Raw genomic sequence first — 21,662 nt, forward strand, 5'->3', positions numbered from 1 at the left:
TGTGGAAGATATCAGCCTGCCGTCAAGGCGCTAGGGAGGCCTGGGCCATGGTAAAGACGCGGTATGCAAAGGCTGACCCCAACCACATGGCCGAGGTCGGTCCTGTAGGGCCTGATGGGAAGGAGATCCCTGTAAGCTTAGTATACGACCAAGTAGAGTTGGCTGCAAAGTATTCCCAGCAGGACTGTAAATTAGACAGCCTGTTAGATGGTATTGAAGAGGAATACAACCAGTCAAAATGACTATGTAATTTAGTTGACATTTATAATGCCTTCTAGCCAGATTGTAGATCATTTGTCATGGCCGACCTTTTCGCTTCAGCCTTGGGACCTGACGGTCCGGAGTGTGTCCGAATTCCCATGCGGTTATATAGGAACCGGGGAATGCATGGAGACCAGGCGTAGGGGTCATTAGGGCGTGAACAGACAAGTGCCCGACTAGGTATGTTATATTACATGGTTAGTAAGAAACATCTTCCAGGGAGAATAGTTCCCTTAGGGGTTCCTTTCCCTGGGAGGCATGCCCTAAGGTGCATGTCCAGGCTGCGAAAAGAAACGCAGGAAAAACATCTGGGGGCGTATAGATAAAAATAAAAAAGATCATCTTAGTTCACTGACCGAATATTCCCTTAAGAATGCTAGCTTTTGGCTTCACCCAGTCTGAGGTACACGTCCAGCTGACCCGACAGTAACAATCGCAGAGGTGCTCCCTTTACCACCTAGCCAAACAATCGGGAACGTAGGGGTAAGCACAGGAGCCAGGCAACCCAGCTTGGCCAAAACTTAAGTCATATCGATGCATATAATGGTGAATAAAAGGTACATGCGGAAGTGTGACACATGTGTTGGGCATGAAGCCCGCATGAATAAGCTTCTGTTTAAAGAAGCCCCCAGGTTTAATGAGCGCGGATAGCGCGTCACTTTATGAGCCTTTAGAGGCTATAAGAGAGAGAGAGAGAGAGAGAGAGAGAGAGAGAGAGAAGAGAAATGTAAGAGAAAATATAAAAAATGGATAGAGGAAGGAGACGAACACAGAGTCCAGCGCTACGCATAGAATCTTCGGAGACGGGCTGCGTTCCATGGGTTTGGCTCGAGTTGGTTATCCGATGCATCCCGCAGGCGGTACGCTCCACCAGTCAGGACTTGGTCAATTATGAAGGGACCTTCCCACTTGGGCTTGAGTTTGTCCTTTTTCTTGTCCGGTAGTCGTAGAACTAATTCGCCAACGTTGTAATTTTTGGCCCATACTTCTCTGCTTTGGTATCTTCGAGCCTGCTGTTGATAGAATGCGGAACGGGCTTTTGCCACATCACGCTCCTCCTCCAATGCGTCCAAGCTGTCCTGCCAATCGAGCTCGGCTTCTCTTTCTTCGTACATGCGCACTCGAGGTGAGTCATGAATTATGTCGCAAGGCAAAACTGCCTCTGCGTCGTACACCATAAAGAATGGTGTGTATCCGGTGGTGCGATTCGGCGTGGTCTGCAGCCCCCAGAGTACGGAGTCGAGCTCCTCTACCCAGTGCGTGTTTGATTCCTTGAGGGACCGCACTAATCTGGGTTTGATGCCGCTCATGATAAGACCATTTGCACGTTCGACCTGGCCGTTAGTTTGTGGGTGATAGACGGAAGCATAATCGAGCTTGATGCCCATGTTTTTGCACCTGAGTTTTACCTCGTCGGCCGTGAAGTTCGTGCCGTTATCAGTGATGATGCTGTGGGGGACGCCATAACGGTGTACAACCCCGGATATAAAGTCTATCACCGGTCCGGATTCGGCCGTCTTAACAGGCTTGGCTTCTATCCATTTGGTGAACTTATCCACCATGAACAGTAAGTATTTTTGCTTGTGGGTTCCGCCTTTAAGGGGTCCGACCATGTCAAGCCCCCAAACCGTGAAGGGCCAAGTAATGGGGATAGTTTGGAGGGCGGTGGGTGGCATATGGCTTTGGTTTGCAAAGAGCTGGCAACCGGTGCATCGTTGGACTAAGTCCTGAGCGTCTGCCCGGGCCGTCGGCCAATAAAAGCCTGTACGGAAGGCCTTGCTTACAAGGGACCGGGCTGCAGCGTGATGACCGCCGAGTCCGGCGTGAATTTCAGCTAGGAGGTTCCGCCCCTCCTCTTCGGAGATGCACCTTTGAAGGACTCCGGTAGTGCTTTTCTTATAAAGCTCTCCCTCATGGACTCTGTAGGCTTTGGATCGCCGCACTATGCAGCGTGCCTCATTTTGGTCCTCGGGGAGTTCCTGCCTAGTAAGGTAGGCGAGGAATGGTTCTGTCCACGGGGCGATGACGACCATTATTATGTGGGCTGAGGGTGTTATTTCATTGGCAGAGCCTCCGATTGTGTCAGAATGCTCGGTGTCGGGTAGTGCGGTTGGGTCCGGGCTGTTATTGTTCGGCTCCCCTTCCCATACTACGGATGGCTTGAACAGCCTCTCCAAGAAGATGTTGGGGAGGACTACATCGCGTTTTGCGCCGATGCGTGCCAGGAAATTTGCCGCCTGATTATTTCCCCGGGCTATATGGTGAAATTCAAGCCCCTCGAACCGAGCTGACATTTTTAGGATGGCGTTGCGGTAAGCTGCCATTTTTGGATCCTTGACATCGAAGTCTCCATTTATTTGGGATATTGCGAGGTTCGAGTCCCCACGCACCTCTAGGCGTTGGATGCCCATGGATACTGCCATGCGGAGACCATGTAAAAGGGCCTCATATTCGGCTGCATTGTTGGAGTCCGTGTACATAATCTGTAGTACGTATTGAACTGTGTCTCCTGTGGGGGACGTCAAAATGACGCCAGCCCCCAGTCCGGCCAACATCTTGGAGCCGTCGAAATGCATGATCCAATTGGAGCCCCCAGTTCGGCCTCCGTCCATTCTGCGACGAAGTCGGCCAAGACTTGCGACTTGATGGCTCATCATGGCTTGTAAGTTATGTCGAACGGGAGGAGCTCAATGGCCCATTTTGCAATCCGGCCCGTTGCGTCACGGTTGTTTATAATATCGTTAAGTGGTACTTCCGAGGCTACTGTTATTGAACACTCTTGAAAGTAGTGTCGTAGCTTCCGGGACGCCATGAATACCGCGCACGCAATCTTTTGATAATGCGGGTACCGTGATTTGCAGGGAGTCAGGACGGTGGACACATAATAGACCGGCTTTTGAAGAGGGAATTTGTGTCCGTCCGCTTCTCGTTCGACGACGAGCACTGCGCTTACAACCTGATGTGTTGCTGCAATGTATAATAGCATTGGTTCGCCAATGTTTCGCGCGGCCAGGACTGGGTTTGTTGCCAGTATGGCTTTTATTTCGTCGAGTCCGACCGTGGCTGCATCCGTCCATTTGAAGTGTTCGGTGCGCCGAAGGAGGCAGTAAAGGGGTAGGGACTTTTCCCCCAAGCGGGAGATAAAGCGGCTTAGAGCCGCCACGCATCCGGTTAACTTTTGTATTTGTTTGAGGTCCTTTGGGATATCCAGTTGCGACAGAGCTCGGATCTTGGCTGGATTTACTTCAATTCCTCTACCGGATACAATGAAGCCCAAGAGCTTTCCGGCTAGAACGCCGAAAACGCATTTTTCCGGGTTGAGCTTGATGTCGTATGTTTGGAGGTTATCAAATGTGAGCCTCAAATCGTCTACTAGAGATTCAACATGTCTTGTTTTGACGACCACATCATCTACATATGCCTCCACTGTTTTGCCGATCTGGCTTGCCAGACATGTCTGAATCATGCGCTGATATGTTGCGCTGGCGTTTTTGAGCCCGAAGAGCATTGTGTTGAAGCAGAATGGCCCGTATGGTGTGATAAATGCCGTTGCGGCTTGGTCTGGTTCTGCCATCTTGATTTGATGGTAGCCAGAATATGCGTCGAGGAAACACAACGAATCGTGTCCTGCAGTAGCGTCGATAATTTTGTCGATGTGGGGGAGGGGGAAGGGATCCTTTGTGCAAGCCTTGCTAAGGTCTTTAAAATCAACACACGGGCGCTAGGATTTGTCCTTCTTTGGTACCATCACCAGGTTTGCTAGCCAGTCCGGATGCTTTATATCTCTGATGAATCCGGCCTCCAATATCTTTGCTAGCTCCTCTCCCATGGCCTATCTCTTAGGTTCGGAAAAACGCCGAAGAGCCTGTTTGACAGGTTTGAATCCTGCTTGGATATTTAAGCTGTGCTCGGCCAAGCTGCGTGGGATTCCTGGCATGTCTGAAGGGTGCCAGGCGAAAATGTCCCAGTTCTCTCGTAGGAACTCTCGCAATGCGGCATCGACATCAGGGTTTAACTGTGCCCCGATGGAAGCTGTTTTATCGGGGTCCGTTGGATGGACTTGGAATTTGACTATTTCATCCGCCGGTTTAAAGGAGGTGGACTTGGATCTTTTGTCGAGTACCACATCGTCCTTGTTCACCGTAGAGCGCAGCACAGTCAGCTCCTCAGCCGCTAGGGCTTCGGATAGTGCCTTAAGGGCCAGTGCGGCTGTCTTGTTTTCGGCGCGGAGTGCTATGTCCGGATCACTAGCGAGAGTGATGATCCCGTTAGGCCCGAGCAGCTTGAGCTTCATGTACCCATAATGGGGTATTGCTTGGAAGATTGTAAATGCTTCCCGCCCTAGCAGAGCGTGATAACCGCTGCTGAACGGAGCCACCTGGAATGTGACCTCTTCGGACCTGTAATTATCTGGCGTGCCGAACACCACATCTAGTGTGATTTTTCTTGTACAGCGCGCTTCCCGACTGGGGATTATTCCTCGAAAGGTTGTGCTGCTGCGCTCAATGCGGTTCCAGTCTATTTACATTTTTTGAAGAGTCTCCTCGTAAATGAGGTTCAATCCGCTGCCGCCGTCCATGAGTACCTTGGTAAGACGAAAGCCATCCACTATTGGACTGAGGACCAATGCGGCTGGTGCTCGGGCTGTTCGGAATTTAGGTTCATCACTGGCGTTAAAGGTAATAGTCGTATCATTCCATGGTTTTATTGTTGCTACTTGGTAGACTTCGGCAAGGCTGCGGAGTGTCCTTTTTCACATATTATTTGATGCAAATGTCTCGAAGACTGTTAATACCGTATTGGTGTCTCTGGGGTGGCTTTCTGTGGCCTCCGGAATTAGGAGATTTTTCCCAATTTTGGCCACCTGCCGGAGTATCCAACATGCTTTGAGGCTGTAAGTTGGTGTGGCGTCCTCTGTACTGTGAATTTTACAGGGTCCATTAAGCCATCCTTCCAGTACGGTTCCATGCCCTGTAGAGGGTTTTTGCTTTTTAGTGCTTGACCCGGGTGATTGGTGATGATGCACCCTTTTATTTCGGACTGGGTTTGTATTTAGGGCCGGATTGTCCCAAAATTTTATTTCGGTTTTCCAGGCGCTTTCCATCGCACAGTACTTTCGTACGATGGACGCCAAGTCAGCGAAGCGTGTAATATCACGGCGACTTATGGCGTTGAGTATTCCCTTGTCCATGCAATTTTCGCAGAAGATTGAGATTGCATCTTCCTCACGGCAGTCCCTTAGCCTGTTCTTAACTAAGAGGAATCTGGCCCAGTAATGATGTACTGTTTCGTCGGGGTCTTGCCTGATTTTGGACAGATCACATATGTTGGGGTGGGTGGGTGGAATTAAATCCGAAGCCTCACCCCATCTAAGGCTCAGAGGCCAAGGAATTTCTGAACTCGACAATTTGGATTCCTGGATGTTGTCTAATGAATCCAGCCCGTCGTCTGACTCTAAGTTCAGGTCTTGAGTGATATCCTCCCCTCCGCGGGTATCCGGCTTGGAGGGATCGGGAATCCGGACGTAGCGAGTCCTTAAGATAGATGAAGGGTCGCCGCACTGTCCCTCTACCACGGCAACGTGATGGGTGACTTAGGGAGAGTTAATCTCTCTCAGATCGGTTTTAGACCCAATCTAGTCGTAATCCGTAGCGACTCCCAGGGCGGTGAAGCGATCCAAGAGCTCGTTTATGGAGGAAAGCTCTATTGGATCTAACTGCTCAACGAGTTCCGAGTTGACATGAAGATTGTTTTCGATGGCTCGAGAGGTCATCGTCGGCGCAGAAGCCGAACAGGCGGTCATAAGAAAGCCACCTAACCGGAGGGTTTGGCCGACAGCCAAAGCTCCCTTAGCAACGGTGTCGTCTTTAAAGACGGGGCGAGGAATCCTTCCTAATGGCGACGACACAGAGGAACTCTCAGTGAAAGCACCATTGTCGGTGTCAAAACCGGCGGATCTCGGGTAGGGGGTCCCGAACTATACCTTCGGCCGGACTCATGGACTACGAAGATACAAGATTGAAGACTCCGTCCCGCGTCCGGGGGGGGACTTTCCTTGGCGTGGAAGGCAAGCTTGGCGATACGGATATGAAGATCTCCTACCATTGTAACCGACTCTATGTAACCCTAACCCTATCCGGTGTCTATATAAACCGGAGGGTTTTAGTCCGTAGGACGACATACACATCAACAATCATACCATAGGCTAGCTTCTAGGGTTTAGCCTCCTCGATCTCGTGGTAGATCTACTCTTGTACTACCCATACCATCAATATTAATCAAGCAGGACGTAGGGTTTTACCTCCATCGAGAGGGCCCGAACCTGGGTAAAACTTCTTGTCCCTTGTCTCCTGTTACCATCCGGCCTAGACGCACAGTTCGGGACCCCCTACCCGAGATCCGCCGGTTTTGACACCGACAAGCACCAAATTCATAATAAGCATATGGGGATTTTTCCGGACTTGTTGCTTGTTGTTCCGGCCTCATTTAAACTTACGTAGATAGGTAGTTTTGTTATGCTTCACCTCTTGCCATGCTAACCAACATTTAATATTGTTGACTACCTAAAATGAGAGAGAACTAAATAATTGATGTGGTGTTTCGTCAATATGCAACTCGTTGTATGTTGAGCTCCACTTAATTTGTAGTATTGTTTGTTGCACTTCGCCATGCCATGCCTCATGTGAACCAGACATGCATCATACTTGGTTGCGCATCATGGCATGTTTATGTGATGGTTGTTTACTATGTTGCTTGCTTCTTTCCGGGTTGCTTCTCTCGTTAGCTTCGGTTTCATTTCGGATCCGTTCGACTACGTCCGCTTGTCTTCTTCATGGACTCGTTCGTCTTCCTTGCAAGATGACCATACCCTCGAAACCACTTCTATCTTTTCTTGCTAGTTGTTCGCTCTATTGCTATGTCGCGTTACCTACCACTTGCTATATCATGCCTCTGATATTGCCATGTCAAGCCTCTAACACACCTTTCCTAGCAAACCGTTGTTTGGCTATGTTACCGCTTTACCCAGCCCCTCTTATAGCGTTGCTAGTTGCAGGTGAAGCTGAAGTTTGATCCATATTGGAACATGGATATGTTGGGATATCACAATATCTCTTATTTTAATTAATGCACCTATACACTTGGTAAAGGGTGGAAGGCTCGGCCGTATGCCTGGTGTTTTGTTCCACTCTTGCCGCCCTAGTTTCCGTCATACTGGTGTTACGTTCCTTGATTTTGCGTTCCTTACACGGTTGGGTGTTATGGGAATCCTTGACAGTTCGCTTTGAATAAAACTCCTCCAGCAAGGCCCAACCTTGGTTTTACATTTGCCTCGCCTAGCCTTTTCCCCTTGGGTTTCTGAAGCCCGAGGGTCATCTTTATTTTAACCCCCCCAGGCCAGTGCTCCTCTGAGTGTTGGTCCGAACCGAGTAGACTGCGGGGGCACCTCGGGGCAACTTGAGGTTTGGTTTTACTCATAGGATGTCTCATTCGGTGTGCCCTGAGAACGAGATACGTGCGACTCCTATCGGGATTTGTCGGCACATCGAGCGGCTTTGCTGGTCTTGTTTTACCATTGTCGAGATGTCTTGTAACTGGGATTCCGAGTCTGATCGGGTCTTCCTGGGAGAAGGAATATCCTTTGTTTACCGTGAGAGCTTGTGATGGGCTAAGTTGGGACACCCCTGCAGGGTTTTGAACTTTCGAAAGTCGTGCCCACGGTTATGGGCAGATGGGAATTTGTTAATGTCCGGTTGTAGAGAACTTGACACTTAACTTAATTAAAATGCATCAACTGCGTGTGTAGCCGTGATGGTCTCTTTCGGCGGAGTCCGGGAAGTGAACACGGTTTTGGAGTTATGCTTGCGCGTAAGTAGTTTCAGGATCACTTCTTGATCACTTCTAGCTTCTCGACCGTGCGTTGCTTCTATTCTCGCTCTTATTTGCGTATGTTAGCCACCATATATGCTTAGTGCATGCTGCAGCTCCACCTCACCACCCCTTTCCTACCCATAAGCTTAAATAGTCTTAATCTCGTGGGTGTGAGATTGTTGAGTCCTCGTGGCTCACAAATACTTCCAAACAGTTGCAGGTGCCGATGATACTAGTGCAGATGACGCAACCAAGCTCAAGTGGGAGCTCGATGAAGATCATGTTCGTTGTTTTTTTTCGTTTCCTGTTGATCAGTAGTGGAGCCCAGTTGGGACGATCGGGGATCTAGCATTTGGGGTTGTCTTCTTTATTTTGGTTCCGTAGTCGGACGTTGATTGTATTCTGGATGATGTATGTTTAACTTGTATTTGTGTGAAGTGGCGATTGTAAGACAACTATTTATCCCCTTCTTATTCAGTACATGGGATTGTGTGAAGATTACCCCTCTTGCGATAAACCTACCATGCGGCTATGCCTCTAAGTCGTGCCCCGACACGTGGGAGATATAGCCGCATCGTGGGTGTTACAAGCGCTGGTGGAGTGGCTAGTTTTTTTTCTTCCTTCACTTCACTATGAAGCACTCACAACTATTGTATACAAAAAAGATCAACTTCACGCATGTTGAACTTATGGGTTGATGTTGTGCTACCAACACACCTTCATGTAGAGAGACTTAGCCCAACAACATAGTCACGATAGGGGCGTCCAACTCGACAACATGTCCGGGTTGCTTGATCCATGGCAGAAGGTGTCCCTGCGCTCGGCGTTGGGAATGACGAAGCTATGTCCAACCATGGACGCGAATGCCGATTCACAGGCTACCCCCAACCTAGCCCCTTGGCTCCAATGGATGGAGGTTGACCTTGGTGATCTCCTGGCTCAGTCCACATTGCTGCTACGCTAGCCCTGATCGACCATCGCGGGTATGCTATCAGCCTGTTGTCACCAAGAGGTTGTCCTTGGGACAAGAGGCAGGCATCGAGGTCCGCGAGGTGCTATCCCACAAACGACCACAATGATGTTGCTTGTGCCGATGATGATGATCTGCAGGTCCATAAAGCCAAGTGCCACGTCCTTCCCCTTCCCTTGGATTTGAGGCTATCATTGAGGACAGAGGCTTAATAAAAGATGAGAAAACTAGTGGTATGGCATCATGAATTGAAGAAAAGAAAGTAGACCATGAAGATTTGTAGCCTGTATTGGAGAACTAAGAAACAAACCTCCCTTTAATATTAAAACTAATATATATAGGGATATAAGGTAAAGATTTGTTTGAAAATTGTTTAACCGCATGCTTCCAAAAATCATGTGCTACAGTGCATGTTGATACGTCTCCGACATATCTATAATTTTTTATTATTCCATGCTATTATATTATCAATCTTGGATGCTTTATATGCATTTATACATTATTTTATATCATTTTTGGGACTAACCTATTAACCCAGTGCTTGATGTCGCTAGAAACTGCGTCGGTATTTCCCCAATGAGGAAGGAATGATGCAACACATCTACGGTAAGTATTTCCCTCAGTTATGAAACCAAGGTATCAATCCAGTAGGAGGACCAAGCCAAGCTATATAAATGGTATCTGCACACAAAGAACAAATACTTGCAACCCGATGCATAAGAGGGGTTGTCAATCCTTCTTGGGTTAAAGATTGGTAAATAGATAGATTGGTAGATGCAAATAGAATAACGACAAATAAAATTCAGCGAGGTATTTTTTGGTTTTTGATAATATAGATTTGAAATAAAAGATGCAAATAAAGAAAAAGGCAAATAATGATGTAGATCTGAAAGTATATGATGGAAAAATAGACCCGGGGACCATAGATTTCACTAGTGGCTTTTCTCAAGAAAATATCACACGGTGGGTAAACAAATTACTGTTAGGCAATTGATAGAAGATCAAATAATCATGACGATATATAAGGCAATGATCAAATAACTAGTGTATTAAGTTCATGAAGAAACGAAGTAATGCAATAAGAACGGTGATATGATGTAGACAAGATCTACTAATGTAAGAATAGCCCTCATCTTGTTATCCTTAATAGAAATGATACATGCGTATCTTGCTGCCCCTTCCTCGGCTCCATCATGCAAGGCGGAGAACGTCGCCCGGAAGATGCGGTGACGCTGGCAGTGAGAGAGGGAAGCGGCGGCGGCAATGCAGGGAGGTGCGAACATGGAAGAACACTGATTAGATGTCCGATACAATCCATCAAACACAATAAGCATCGCTAGAAGGGCGCTTGCTGTGTGTGTCCACGTAAGCATTGGTGTTACTATTTGTCTCGCGCTGTCCACTTCGTGTATGAGACAAAAAATAATCGGCGGTTTGCTTCCTTCGCTGCCCAACCAGGCCACCACGTCGTTCGCTTTGGCCAGAAGAAAGAGAAATGACACATCATTGGAAAGAAGACCACCTCGCCCTCCTCTCTCTCTCACACACACACACTCTCTCTCTCGGTAGGTCAACCCCTCTAGAAATGACACATAACTGCAAAGAAGACCCCCACATCCAAACAAGAAGAGGTCGACCCACAACCCAAATAAAAATCTCAATAACAAGTAAACACAACACGCACTCGTGAGTGATGGACAAATGAGGAACACCTGTGACGCTGAGATTCATGCAAGATCAGATAGCCACAAAATTCAACCAAAAGCCAAATAAAAAACAGATGACTGATTTTTAGAAAAAGTGTATAAAAATAGAACATCGGTGCTAGCAAGATTTAAGAAACCAGCGCGAGTAATTTAGGAGATGGGACACATTCTAAAAACAATTATACTTGCTAGATTTTTCATAGCATTTCAAAGCTTGAATCACATGCTACGACATTATGTGAAGATTCGCTATTCGATTAGGATAGTAATTTCTATCCACACTTCTAAGGAAAATAATACAAAGGAGGTAATTGCAGCTCCCTCCACATTTTCGCATTCGGGCTTGGGACCGGCAAAGGCAGTGTTAAACCACAACAATACAAACCACAAGTTATACAACACCAATCATTCAGCAAAGCATACATGCCACACCATCAAGGAAATTCAATACACACAGTCACACAAGCACACACAGTCACACAAGCACACACACAATCAAGCGCTTGCACACAAGAAACAGACAAAGAAACAGACGTAGATAGGGGCACATCACACACAGAGTCACACACACACACAATGTAGCATTGCACACAAGAAATAGACATAGATAGGGGCACATCACACACACAATGTAGCACTTGCACACAATAAACAGACATAGATAGGGGCACATCACATAGACAGTCACAAACACAATGGAGCACATGCACACAAGAAATGGAAAGAAACAGACATAGATATAGGAGCAAAAATAGAAAGCTAAAACATGTAAGACCGAAGTAAACTCAGAAAGTTAAGGCTCTTCCTCCTTTAGAAAATAAATTCTGGGAAACAATGTCTGCTTTGTGTTTTTCAAGGACTTACTTTCTTTAGGATGAGCTGCACCAACTTTTAATTTCAGATGATAAATTTGGAATTAAACCCTTACCATCACCATCACCCTCATCATCCTTGTCATCTGAATCATAACTAGCAAGACCAATAAGAACACCTTTAGGAGAACTTAGCCCAGTACCATCAGAACGACCAGTAGAGCTAACATTGTTTGGCTTAGCAAGGACTACAACTTTAGCTGTGGTCTTCACTTTTGATTCTCCCAGACCAAGCTCCTTTGAGCTAGAGACACCAGTGGTCTCATTTGCTGCAACACAGAGTCGATAATCAGCAATGTAATTTACATATTTAAATTAAGTTTTAGTATAATTCACTCACGTTCAGCTGATGAATCATCTTCATTCATAACTTTGGTTGCGATCTCATTAAAAAGATCATCCGTAACCTGGAATGACAAAAGTACAAAAGTAAGAAATGGCAGTCTTGCTGAACTTAGAACAGAAGTACATGTTCTACTAAACCTAGCTAAATAAGTCCATGCAATGACAAACCTTCAGAAGAACTTCTATCAACACACGTTTAATTTCCTTGTTGATTGCTGCCATCCATGCCGCTTCGACTTCAACCTGCAAATGATTCAAGTCCAGTACATCGAATTGAAATGAGGGCCATGTTAATATCCAAGTCGAATATGCACAGGAACAAAAAGGATTAACTTTTCAGTAACTAACATCCTATGTTTCCATCAGATCCGAAAGAAGTGAACATGTGTACAGATGAAAAAAGACACTGCTCGATAAAAATGATTACAGGAACTAGGAGATTTGCAGTACAATAATACAGTATGACAAGCACTCAAGTCTCAAGTAAATGATATCCAGGTTGCTTCAGTGACAAATCTGGAAAAAAATTGACACATAGCCATGCCATTTCTCTCACCATTATGAAATCACTGTTCTTCATAAATTACTATATAAACATTAAAAAAATAGATGGTAGTAGGTAAATTATTTAGTTTCTCAAAGCCACCAGGCACTAACCTCCACTCAGTCTAACAGCCCAACCTTTCTATCATGATTAAATTAGTTCACTTTGATTTACAAAAGTTGTCCAAATATTACTATGCATTTAAAGTCTGCCACAATACTAGTACTTAGCTTTAAACCCATTAACTTGGACATGGTACTATTCGTACTGAAATAAATCATTAGGAGCAGATTTTTGCATGCAAGTGAATCACAATAGGGCAGATTAATAGTGTAATATGCACTACACTAATAATTAGACCATAAGAAGAAGCCCATCGCTAGTGTCCCATATGTCCTGCAAATTATTTATACCTTGGCACCACTTATAAACAAGTAATGTGGAGGTGGTTCTAAATCAGCAGGCCTTATACAATTTGGGAAGACGTAACGTGTGTCCCCTTCATACCACAAGTATTGGACAATTTTGTCTGCAGCATCACATCAGTAATTTCTCAAGAGGCTCAATTTCATATACCGGGATCAGGTAGCTATACAGATCCATAAATTAAATACCAAATTCTCCTTTAAAAGCACGCCGAGTAAGAAGATGCCGTTTTATGCTTGAGAATTTCCTTGACTCCAGCCAATGGAACGTGGTTAATAAATAGGACGCTTCCCATGTCGAATATCATGCCGACGCCGGCGCGCTTCAGTAGGATCCAAAACTAGCCACATAAAACATACAATAATATGAACACAACGCAAAAGCACACACAATAGAAAAAATAAATCAAGCAATAATTGTGAAGGTTATAGAGGGTGCAGATCATTAAAGAGTTGCAAATGGCATACGATGATTTCAAAAGAAACATCATTGAGTAAACTGTGAGTGGTTTTTTTTAAGTCATTATGCTCCAATTAATCACCATATCTTATGGTCAAAGTGCAACGTAAACTGAAAACAGTAAACGACTAGTGACTACATTATGAATTGATATGATGTAAGTCAGACCTAACCAGATCATGCCATATAGTATATAGTAAAGAAAGTCAGCAGGCCCATCATGACTGATATATTAATACCACTAGAGATGCCAATCAAAGGAAATATCTAACTATACTTCTCAAGTCAAGTGAGACTGACAAAATGAAACTGGCCCAGGTCCAAAACTGATGGTGTACATAAAGTAATGTCCGGGCAACCGTGCCTAACATCACATATTGTACAGATGCAGACAAAATCAAATCAGACTAATATTGGCAAAGTCAGGCAAAAGGCAGATCTTATTCACTTGAATGTCTAATAAATAATTCGCCAAATGTTAAAATATTCATCATTTAGGCTCCAAACAATAAAATAAAACTCTTAAGTTGACCTAAAAACACAAGCTCACTATGCAGCTTAAATCTGAAACATTTCAATTCATGTTTCACCGAGAGACAGAATTAAGAAAAGCATTTATGCATCTACCCAACAGCAAATAGAAGTTCAAGAAGCACGTACCAATTGATCTGCAGCGGGTCTGGTGACGGAAACCTTTAGAGCCTCCTTCTAACAGAATATGACACTGATTGACAGTAGAAGTAAGAAGAAAACTGTAGCTAACTAAGTCCATTACCCATCTCATCGGTTTTGGAACTCTTATGTTGTCATAGATAAGTCATGTTAACAGACCAACAAAATGTGCTGCAAGGAAATTTGTTGTACCAAGAAGCAAATAATAGTTGTATATCACCTTGCTTTTTTTGTGCTTATGCACGTCTGCCGAGTCCTCTGTCCCCTCATGCTTCCTCTTCTGAACAATTTGCGGACATGTAAAGTATGGCTAAGTGATGAGTAAGACTTGGAGATACTTTAGTTTTAAACATAAAGAAAATACAGCAACCTTCTCATGATGCTTATCCTTTTTCTTATCCTTGTCCTTGTCTTTGTCTTTAGACCGATCCTTATGTCAATGTTTGTGCTTCTTATGCTCCCTGTCTTTATCTTTGTCTTTGTGCTTTTTATGTTTTTTCTCTCTGTCCTTAGACTCACTTTTCGGTTTGCCCGGTAATGCCTTTTTCTGCCTGTCAATTGGTTTAATTGTTAAGTGTGATAGGAAAATGGAATAACAGCATAAAGCAAGTGGGATGGAAAAAATGATCTTACAGAGGGTAAATCTACTGGAGCAGTTTCTCGAAGCTGAAATGCTTGCCCCAGTGTTTCCATATCAAAGGGCTGAATATAAGCATGCCTATCCCTTAAGTATTCTAAACGAGTTGATCTAGCTTCATTCCTTCTCCTTTCCGAATTTCAGTGTCCCCCACAACATTGTGAAGGTAATGTGTATCTGAGATTGAAAGGGCAAAGGCCTCTTGCAAAAGAAATCATGGTGCGGCTGCAATTTGTACTGACTTATTAAATCAACAGCACCAGTGAGCTCCCTAGGTCCTGAAATGGAAAGAGTCATATTATGGATTACCGGCATTGCATATAACCAAGGCAATTTGGAGAAGGGTGCACATCAAGAACCCATGCCAAGAAAATGCACTCATGCATACAAGTACAATGGGCACTTATTTCTCTAGTAGGGTCCAACAAAGTAGCTTATCATGGGGCACAGCAGACAATGTGGTTGCTCAACATATAGACAAAAAAATGTCCACATGAGGAAATTTTGGCGATTCCAGAGATGCTGTGAGCTTAAGGTATCAAAAGTAGGACAAAGATTGGCTGTCCAAGTTTAAACGTCGAATCTATATTTCTTGCATAATATTTTGCTGATGGTTACAAGTTCACAATCATAACTACAGTAACAAAGAAGTACTTCTGTATACAAGTCGAATGGTATCAATTGTGTAACATGCTATTGGATTATTTATTATTGGTTAAAACTGAATCAGGGCGGTCAAAAGACATACCAGGAACATATTGAGTGACTTTTCGAACAGATCGACCAGAAGATCCACCGCCAGAAGTAGCATCAGGATTATATTCAGAGTTACTTGGAACAGATCGACCAGAAGATCTAACGCCAGAAGGACTTTATAGACAGCAGAAGAAAAAAAAGGAACACACCCGTACCACAAGAAGAGCCCAGAAAAATCGGCCCAAACAAACTGATATACAAACATGATACATGGCAAACAAGGAGAAACAGTCAAAATCAGAAAGCACACGTCACCTATGATGGAAACAGTGAAAGCGTCAGAAGACGGTCAAAGCGGTGGACTCCAAAACAAATCCAAAACGTGTCGTACGTGCATACCTCTCCACCTAAAAAAATCACGCACAAAAGTAAAACCAAAGCACCATACACGTCATGCTGACAAGGCACCGTAAAAAAATCAGAAAGGGAGAAAAATCAAACCCTTATAGGCCTAGATTCTTAGTTACTCGCTTCCCTGTGGTATCGTATAAGAAAAACACTAACCTCGTACAACTTCAGAAAGGAATCACATGCAAACAAATTGTGTGAAGATTCACTATCAATTAGAACAGTAACCTAGACTGCGTAATTTCTATCGACACGTGTAACGCAAACAATACAAAGGAGGTAACTGCAGCTCCCTCCACATTTTCACATCCGGGCTTGGGACCGGCAAAGGCAGTGTTAGGCCCCAACAATATAAAACAAGTTATACACAACCAATCATTCAACAAAGCATACAAAGCACACCATCAAGCAAATGCAATATTCACACAGAGTCACACAAACACACATAGAGAGTCAAGCACACAAACAATCAAGCCACACACAGTCACACACACAGAGTCAAGCCACACACACACACACAGAGTCAAGCCACACACAGTCGCTTCCCTTTGGTATCGTATAAGAAAAAATTGACCTCATACAACTTCAGAAAGGAATCACATGCAAACAAATTATGTGATTCACTATTCGATTAGGACAGTAACCTAGACTGTGTAATTTCTATCGATACTCATAATGCAAACAATACAAAGGAGGTAACTGCAGCTCCCTCCACATTTTCACATCCGGGCTTGGGACCAGCAAAGGCAGTGTTAGGCCCCAACAATATAAAACACTAGTTATACACAACCAATCATTCAACAAAGCATACAAACCACACCATCAAGCAAATGCAATATTCACACAGAGTCACACAAACACACATAGAGATAGTCAAGCACACAAACAATCAAGCCACACAGTCACACAGATACAGTCAAGCCACACACACACACACAAAGAGTCAAGCCAGACACACAGAGTCAAGCCACAGACAGTCACACACACAGAATGGAGCGCTTGCACACAAGAAATAGACAAAGAAAGGGGCACAAATAGAAAGCTAACACATGCAAGACCGAAGTAAACTCAGAAAGCTATAAGGAATTTCCAGAACTTGAATGAGTAAACTGATTTCTCTAGAGGGGTGAGGGTGATTCAGATCTTCGTTCCTGAAATTAGGAAGCTAGTTAGAGGCTGATTACCATCAAACATAAGTGGAAAAATTACAACAGCATAAATATACTCAAACCATACTTCGTTCTGCTTGGACTTTCACATTGACACCGATTGATCATTTTCATCATCACTGCTGGAGCTCTCTTCAGAATTGTCATCATCACCACTGCTTTCTTTCTTGGCAACCTTAGAGACCAAAATCTTCAGACGAAAAAGCAAACACCAAAAATTCCTTAGGCTTCTTTAGTGCAGGCTCTTCATCACTCTCATCAGAACTATCATCAGAATCATCCTTGGACTGCAAATATTGAATTACAACAAGATCAATTAATGTACAACAAATATCATAGAAGACAATGCTTTCAAGAAAATAAAATTTTAAAAATAATGTGTACATGTTCACTCTTTTTCTCTGTTGTCAGAAGCCTCTTAGCAGGAATAGTAGATTTTGCTGGCTGCAAAACATTGGAAGGAATTTTAAACATTGCACAACAAAAAAGTGACCAGGAGTAAGCAAGTAACAGAACTCTTACTTCATCAGAATCGGAATCCGAGTCATTATCTGAGCTACCACTAGATTCTTCTTTCTTTACAGAAACTGTTTTAGCACTGGTATCCTGGACATAGAAGGAACTGCATTAGAAAGATGGCATAGACAAAAGAATTGCTAGAAACAAAACAATGTTTATAAGAAATACAAATATCACACAAGAGAAGTTACCAAGAGTAAACAAGTACAACAGAGAACTTACTTCTTCAGAATCTGAATCTGAGTCAGAATCTGAGCTATCACTAGATTCTTTATTCTTCTTAACTGGTTTAGCAGTGGTATCCTAGAAATATATTGAAAATGTTAGTATCACATTATAAAGACAGAATAATGAAGCCTTAGTTTTCATATAACTATTAGACTGATACCTCCTCAGAGTCAGAATCAGAACTTTCACTGGATTCTACCACTTTCTTGGCTACTGGTTTTTTAGTGGCCTTATCCTGCAAACTCCATAGAATTAAACGACAAGATCAGGGGAATGGTATGTGCAAGAAATATGTTTTATGCTTTTGTAATTATCTCACATAGACATGCATTGCTTATGATTCTGACCTCATCTGATGAATAATCAGAATCGCTGTCAGAGCCGTCCAATTCCTGGTTTTTCTTTTGTGCAGTAGCAACCCGCAGAATTCTTCACTTCGGTAGCTGGCTTATGAAAACGAAGTGAAACATGGTGAAATCAGGCAAAAAGATAATTAAAAATGCTATTAAATGATGAAGCTTCCACTTCAAAATTGGTAGGTAAATGAATAACGGAATCAGAACTTTCATTGGATTCTGCAAGAGGCAAAAACTTACAAGATCACCAAAGTATAAGATATTTGCAAGAGGCAAAAACTAACTGTCCAACACCGCATTTGCCACATCAGTTGCCTCCACGCGAGCATGCCTTAGGTTGTCCGTCATACTGTCCACAACATGAGTAACAACAGCAGGCTTTCCAGCCATGTTGCACTTGTGCAGAGCAGACTTCTGAAATAAGAACATCTAAAGAACGAACAAAGTAGTGCTCAATACAGACCCTTGATTTTTGTTAAAAAAAAGAGCAAATCTAAGTAAAGCACATAAAATCACCACTAAGCTTCATGCAAATGGGGAAAATACATGTTAATCAAGCAAAATGCCTTCAACTGCCAAGGGCACTCACAATGCTTCTCTTAGAAAGATGGCATAGTCAAAATGCTGATGTGGCACTGTAATAATTAAGAAAGCACGAGAGTGGAGCTGTATGTTTATATAGATACGGCTCTTAGCTCGTTTTCTTGCACTCCCTATTTTCCTACTCTTTAATTTTCTCCACAATGCAACATTATTTAGATACAACCCTTAAGAAACAATGCATTGGGGTGATTCTCTCTAATTTTTTCACTACTAGGACGACACGTTAAGAGATAATGCATTGCGAAGGTTGAGATAACCAACCTTTTCAGGTGGAAGATCAATTCCAAAGTTTCCTCTTGACAGAATTATACCATCTGCTTCTTCCAGGATCTCATCAAAATGGTTCAAGCCCTGCAAGGAATAAGGAGTCAATAGGTGGTAAACAAATTCAAGTTGCTCAGGAATGTTGAAGGAATATCTTGAAATTACCTCCACATTCTCAATTTTGGCAAAATCAGAGTTTGGCTAAGATCACCTAACTTTGAGAGGAACTCCCATGCCTATTGCAGGACAAAATATTCTATAACATTAGGAACATTTTTCCGAAGTATGAAATGTAAACAAACATGTGATACTAGTCAACCCAATATCAATATAAAAAAATTCAATCTGTTGGGAAAGATGGCACTATGAAGTAGTACACTCTAAATATCTGACATAATGAGTTACTTACTTGTCACACATCTTCTGCATGCCTTGTATAAGAAAGAGAGAGGAAGTCAATCTTGGTTGGGGCACCCTATTTTTCTCATAACCTGAAAGTGGTGCATGCTCATAAAGTCATATAATGGGTTACAGCAAGGAGCTCCATTTTCACGATTTTTTTTAATATGTAAAGCCTAGTCGTCAAGTTAATACAAAGAGCAAGAGATATTCTTGGGAGGAGTTCCTTACATCTTTATCCTCATCAGACAGCGTGGGACGTCGATATGGATCGAGCAGTGCAATGTCAAGACATAATCACAAAAAAGTTCAGAAAAAAGAATAGTCAGTCTACACTAAACAAGTAATAGGTGATCAGGAACTACCAATACCAAGTTAGCATACATGATTATTCATCAAGATACGAGTTCGCATTCGACAAACAGCAATCAATCATGCCACAACAATATAAAACACAAGTTATATAACCAATCATTCAACAAAGCATACAAGGCACACCATCAAGCAAATGCAATATTCACAGAGTCACACACACAGTCAAGCCACACACAAATTCACCATCAAGCCACACAGAGTCAAGCCACACACACACAGAGAGTAAAGCCACACATATTCACCATCAAGCCACACGCAGTGACACACACAGAATGGAGCGCTTGCACACAAGAAAAAGACTTAGATAGGGGCACAAACAGAAAGCTAATACATGCAAGACCGAAGTAATTTCAAAAAGCTATAAAGTTAGCAGCATTGACAAAAAAACATGTGATGAACAAGCTTTCACCGATAAATAAATTCTGGAGTTATGCTCACAACAGAATTATATGCCCAGGTGTGTAATGACAAAATTCTGGAGGTATGCTCTTTTATCTAGAACAAAGTATAAGGGGGACTAACTAGCAGCACCTCATCTAGTACTCGTATGATGAGCAGTTTAATGGAAATAGCAACATGAGGAAGAAAGGAAGGCCACATGGTTTGCACTCTTGTAAAACTTTCTGCCTAAATGGTTTGCACCCCTGAGTACACATCACCATATATGGGAACATGAGCAAAGCATGACAAGTAAGCAATTGAAAACAACAATTGAAAACAACATAGTAACACCCTGAACATCCATCAAGTAGAATAAGAATCGACATAGGGCCAACAACCCAATTTCAATCAAAATAACTGATCTGAACAACGCAGCATTTGAGATCTGAACATCCATCAAGTAGTATCAAAGGGCGCATGCGTTTGAGATATGAAAGTAACTGACGAACAGCGCAGGTAACGGAACAGAGGAACCGATCTGAACGAGCACGATAAACAGCAATTCCAATTTCAAAAGCAGACGCGAACAAGGGCCCGACGCGAACACGAAACGCAGGAACGTGAGCCGGTGAGCGTCTCTCAGATAACAGAAGCGCATGCAGAAGTTTCTCAAACAGACTTGTTAGTTCACAAACCAGACGACCCAAACCGACCGACCCACCGCTCGCTTCCTCCACGGATACCACCGATGAGACGGCACGAAGAACACGCGAGAGCATCAGTGTAAAGAACCCAGTAGCAACACAGGGGATCGAGCAGAATCAAATCAGACGCGATTCCAGACGGACTAGGACGAGATCGAGCAGAATCAAATCAAGACGCGGATTCTATCTAAATTTACGACGGCGAGGACAAGAAAATCAAAACAGACGCGATTCTGATCTAAACGTGCGACGAGGAGGACGAGCAGAATCAAATCACACGCAACTCTACGCTGACGACGTCGAGGACGAGCAAAATCAGCTCGGAAGCGATTCTAAACGGACGACGGGGAAGACGAGCAGAATCAAATCACACGCGACTCTAAACTGGCGACCGCGAGGACGAGTAAATCGGAAGCGATGCTAAACGGGCGACGGCGAGGACGAGCAAAATGAAACCAGACGCGATTTCTATCTAAATGGATGAACCGCGGACGAGCAAAATCAATCAAATCAGACGCGCTTCAAAATAGACGAATCGAGGACGAGCAATTCTTTCAGTCTAAACGGACGAGTTGAGCGATGAGGAGCAAGATGAAACCAGACGTGGGAGGAGGAGAGGCAGGAGTCGAGGACGAATCGAGGAGAGAGGCATGGCCTGGGCAAAGAGAGGAGGAGCGGACCGGCCAAAGGGCGCGCCTTTATAGCCAGGGCAGAGGCGGTTGCGGCAGCCGGAGGCTTGTTCGCCGAGGTGGCGTGCGTGGCGTGGCGTGGCGGCGGATATAGAAGGAAAGTGGAGCTA

The 21,662-nt window shown here is 43.9% G+C and overlaps 1 protein-coding gene and 1 long non-coding RNA gene across 2 annotated transcripts; both read right to left on the minus strand.

The window, feature by feature from the left end:
- Window positions 1–9,562: 9,562 nt before the first annotated feature.
- LOC125507982 lies at window positions 9,563–15,083 on the minus strand. The gene is made up of 6 exons (XR_007283164.1): window positions 14,758–15,083; window positions 14,495–14,675; window positions 14,113–14,404; window positions 12,192–13,333; window positions 12,019–12,085; window positions 9,563–11,947 (listed from the first exon to the last, which is right to left on the minus strand). It is a non-coding gene; the product is annotated as an uncharacterized LOC125507982 (long non-coding RNA).
- A 2,058-nt stretch (window positions 15,084–17,141) lies between these two features.
- Window positions 17,142–19,551, minus strand: LOC125506803 (nucleolin 2-like). Its single transcript, XM_048671510.1, has 9 exons — window positions 19,537–19,551; window positions 19,002–19,091; window positions 18,469–18,551; window positions 18,129–18,210; window positions 17,942–18,016; window positions 17,776–17,856; window positions 17,557–17,640; window positions 17,419–17,478; window positions 17,142–17,321 (listed from the first exon to the last, which is right to left on the minus strand). The coding sequence occupies exons 1-9, from the start codon at window positions 19,549–19,551 to the stop codon at window positions 17,211–17,213; spliced, it is 681 nt and encodes a 226-aa protein (XP_048527467.1). The 3' UTR covers window positions 17,142–17,210.
- Between the last annotated feature and the right edge of the window lie 2,111 nt (window positions 19,552–21,662).

This window comes from Triticum urartu, chromosome 5, assembly GCF_003073215.2.
Source record: "Triticum urartu cultivar G1812 chromosome 5, Tu2.1, whole genome shotgun sequence".
NCBI classification, from domain to species: Eukaryota; Viridiplantae; Streptophyta; class Magnoliopsida; order Poales; family Poaceae; genus Triticum; species Triticum urartu.

What these genes read in the sequence shown, in the direction of transcription:
- LOC125506803 (XM_048671510.1), bottom strand. An exon ending in TTGATCTTCCACCTGAAAAG is followed by an intron (nt 18,552 to 19,001) that starts GTTGGTTATCTC and finishes TTCTTATTTCAG; the next exon opens with AAGTCTGCTCTGCACAAGTG. An exon ending in CAGAGAAAAAGAGTGAACAT is followed by an intron (nt 17,322 to 17,418) that starts GTACACATTATT and finishes CAATATTTGCAG; the next exon opens with TCCAAGGATGATTCTGATGA.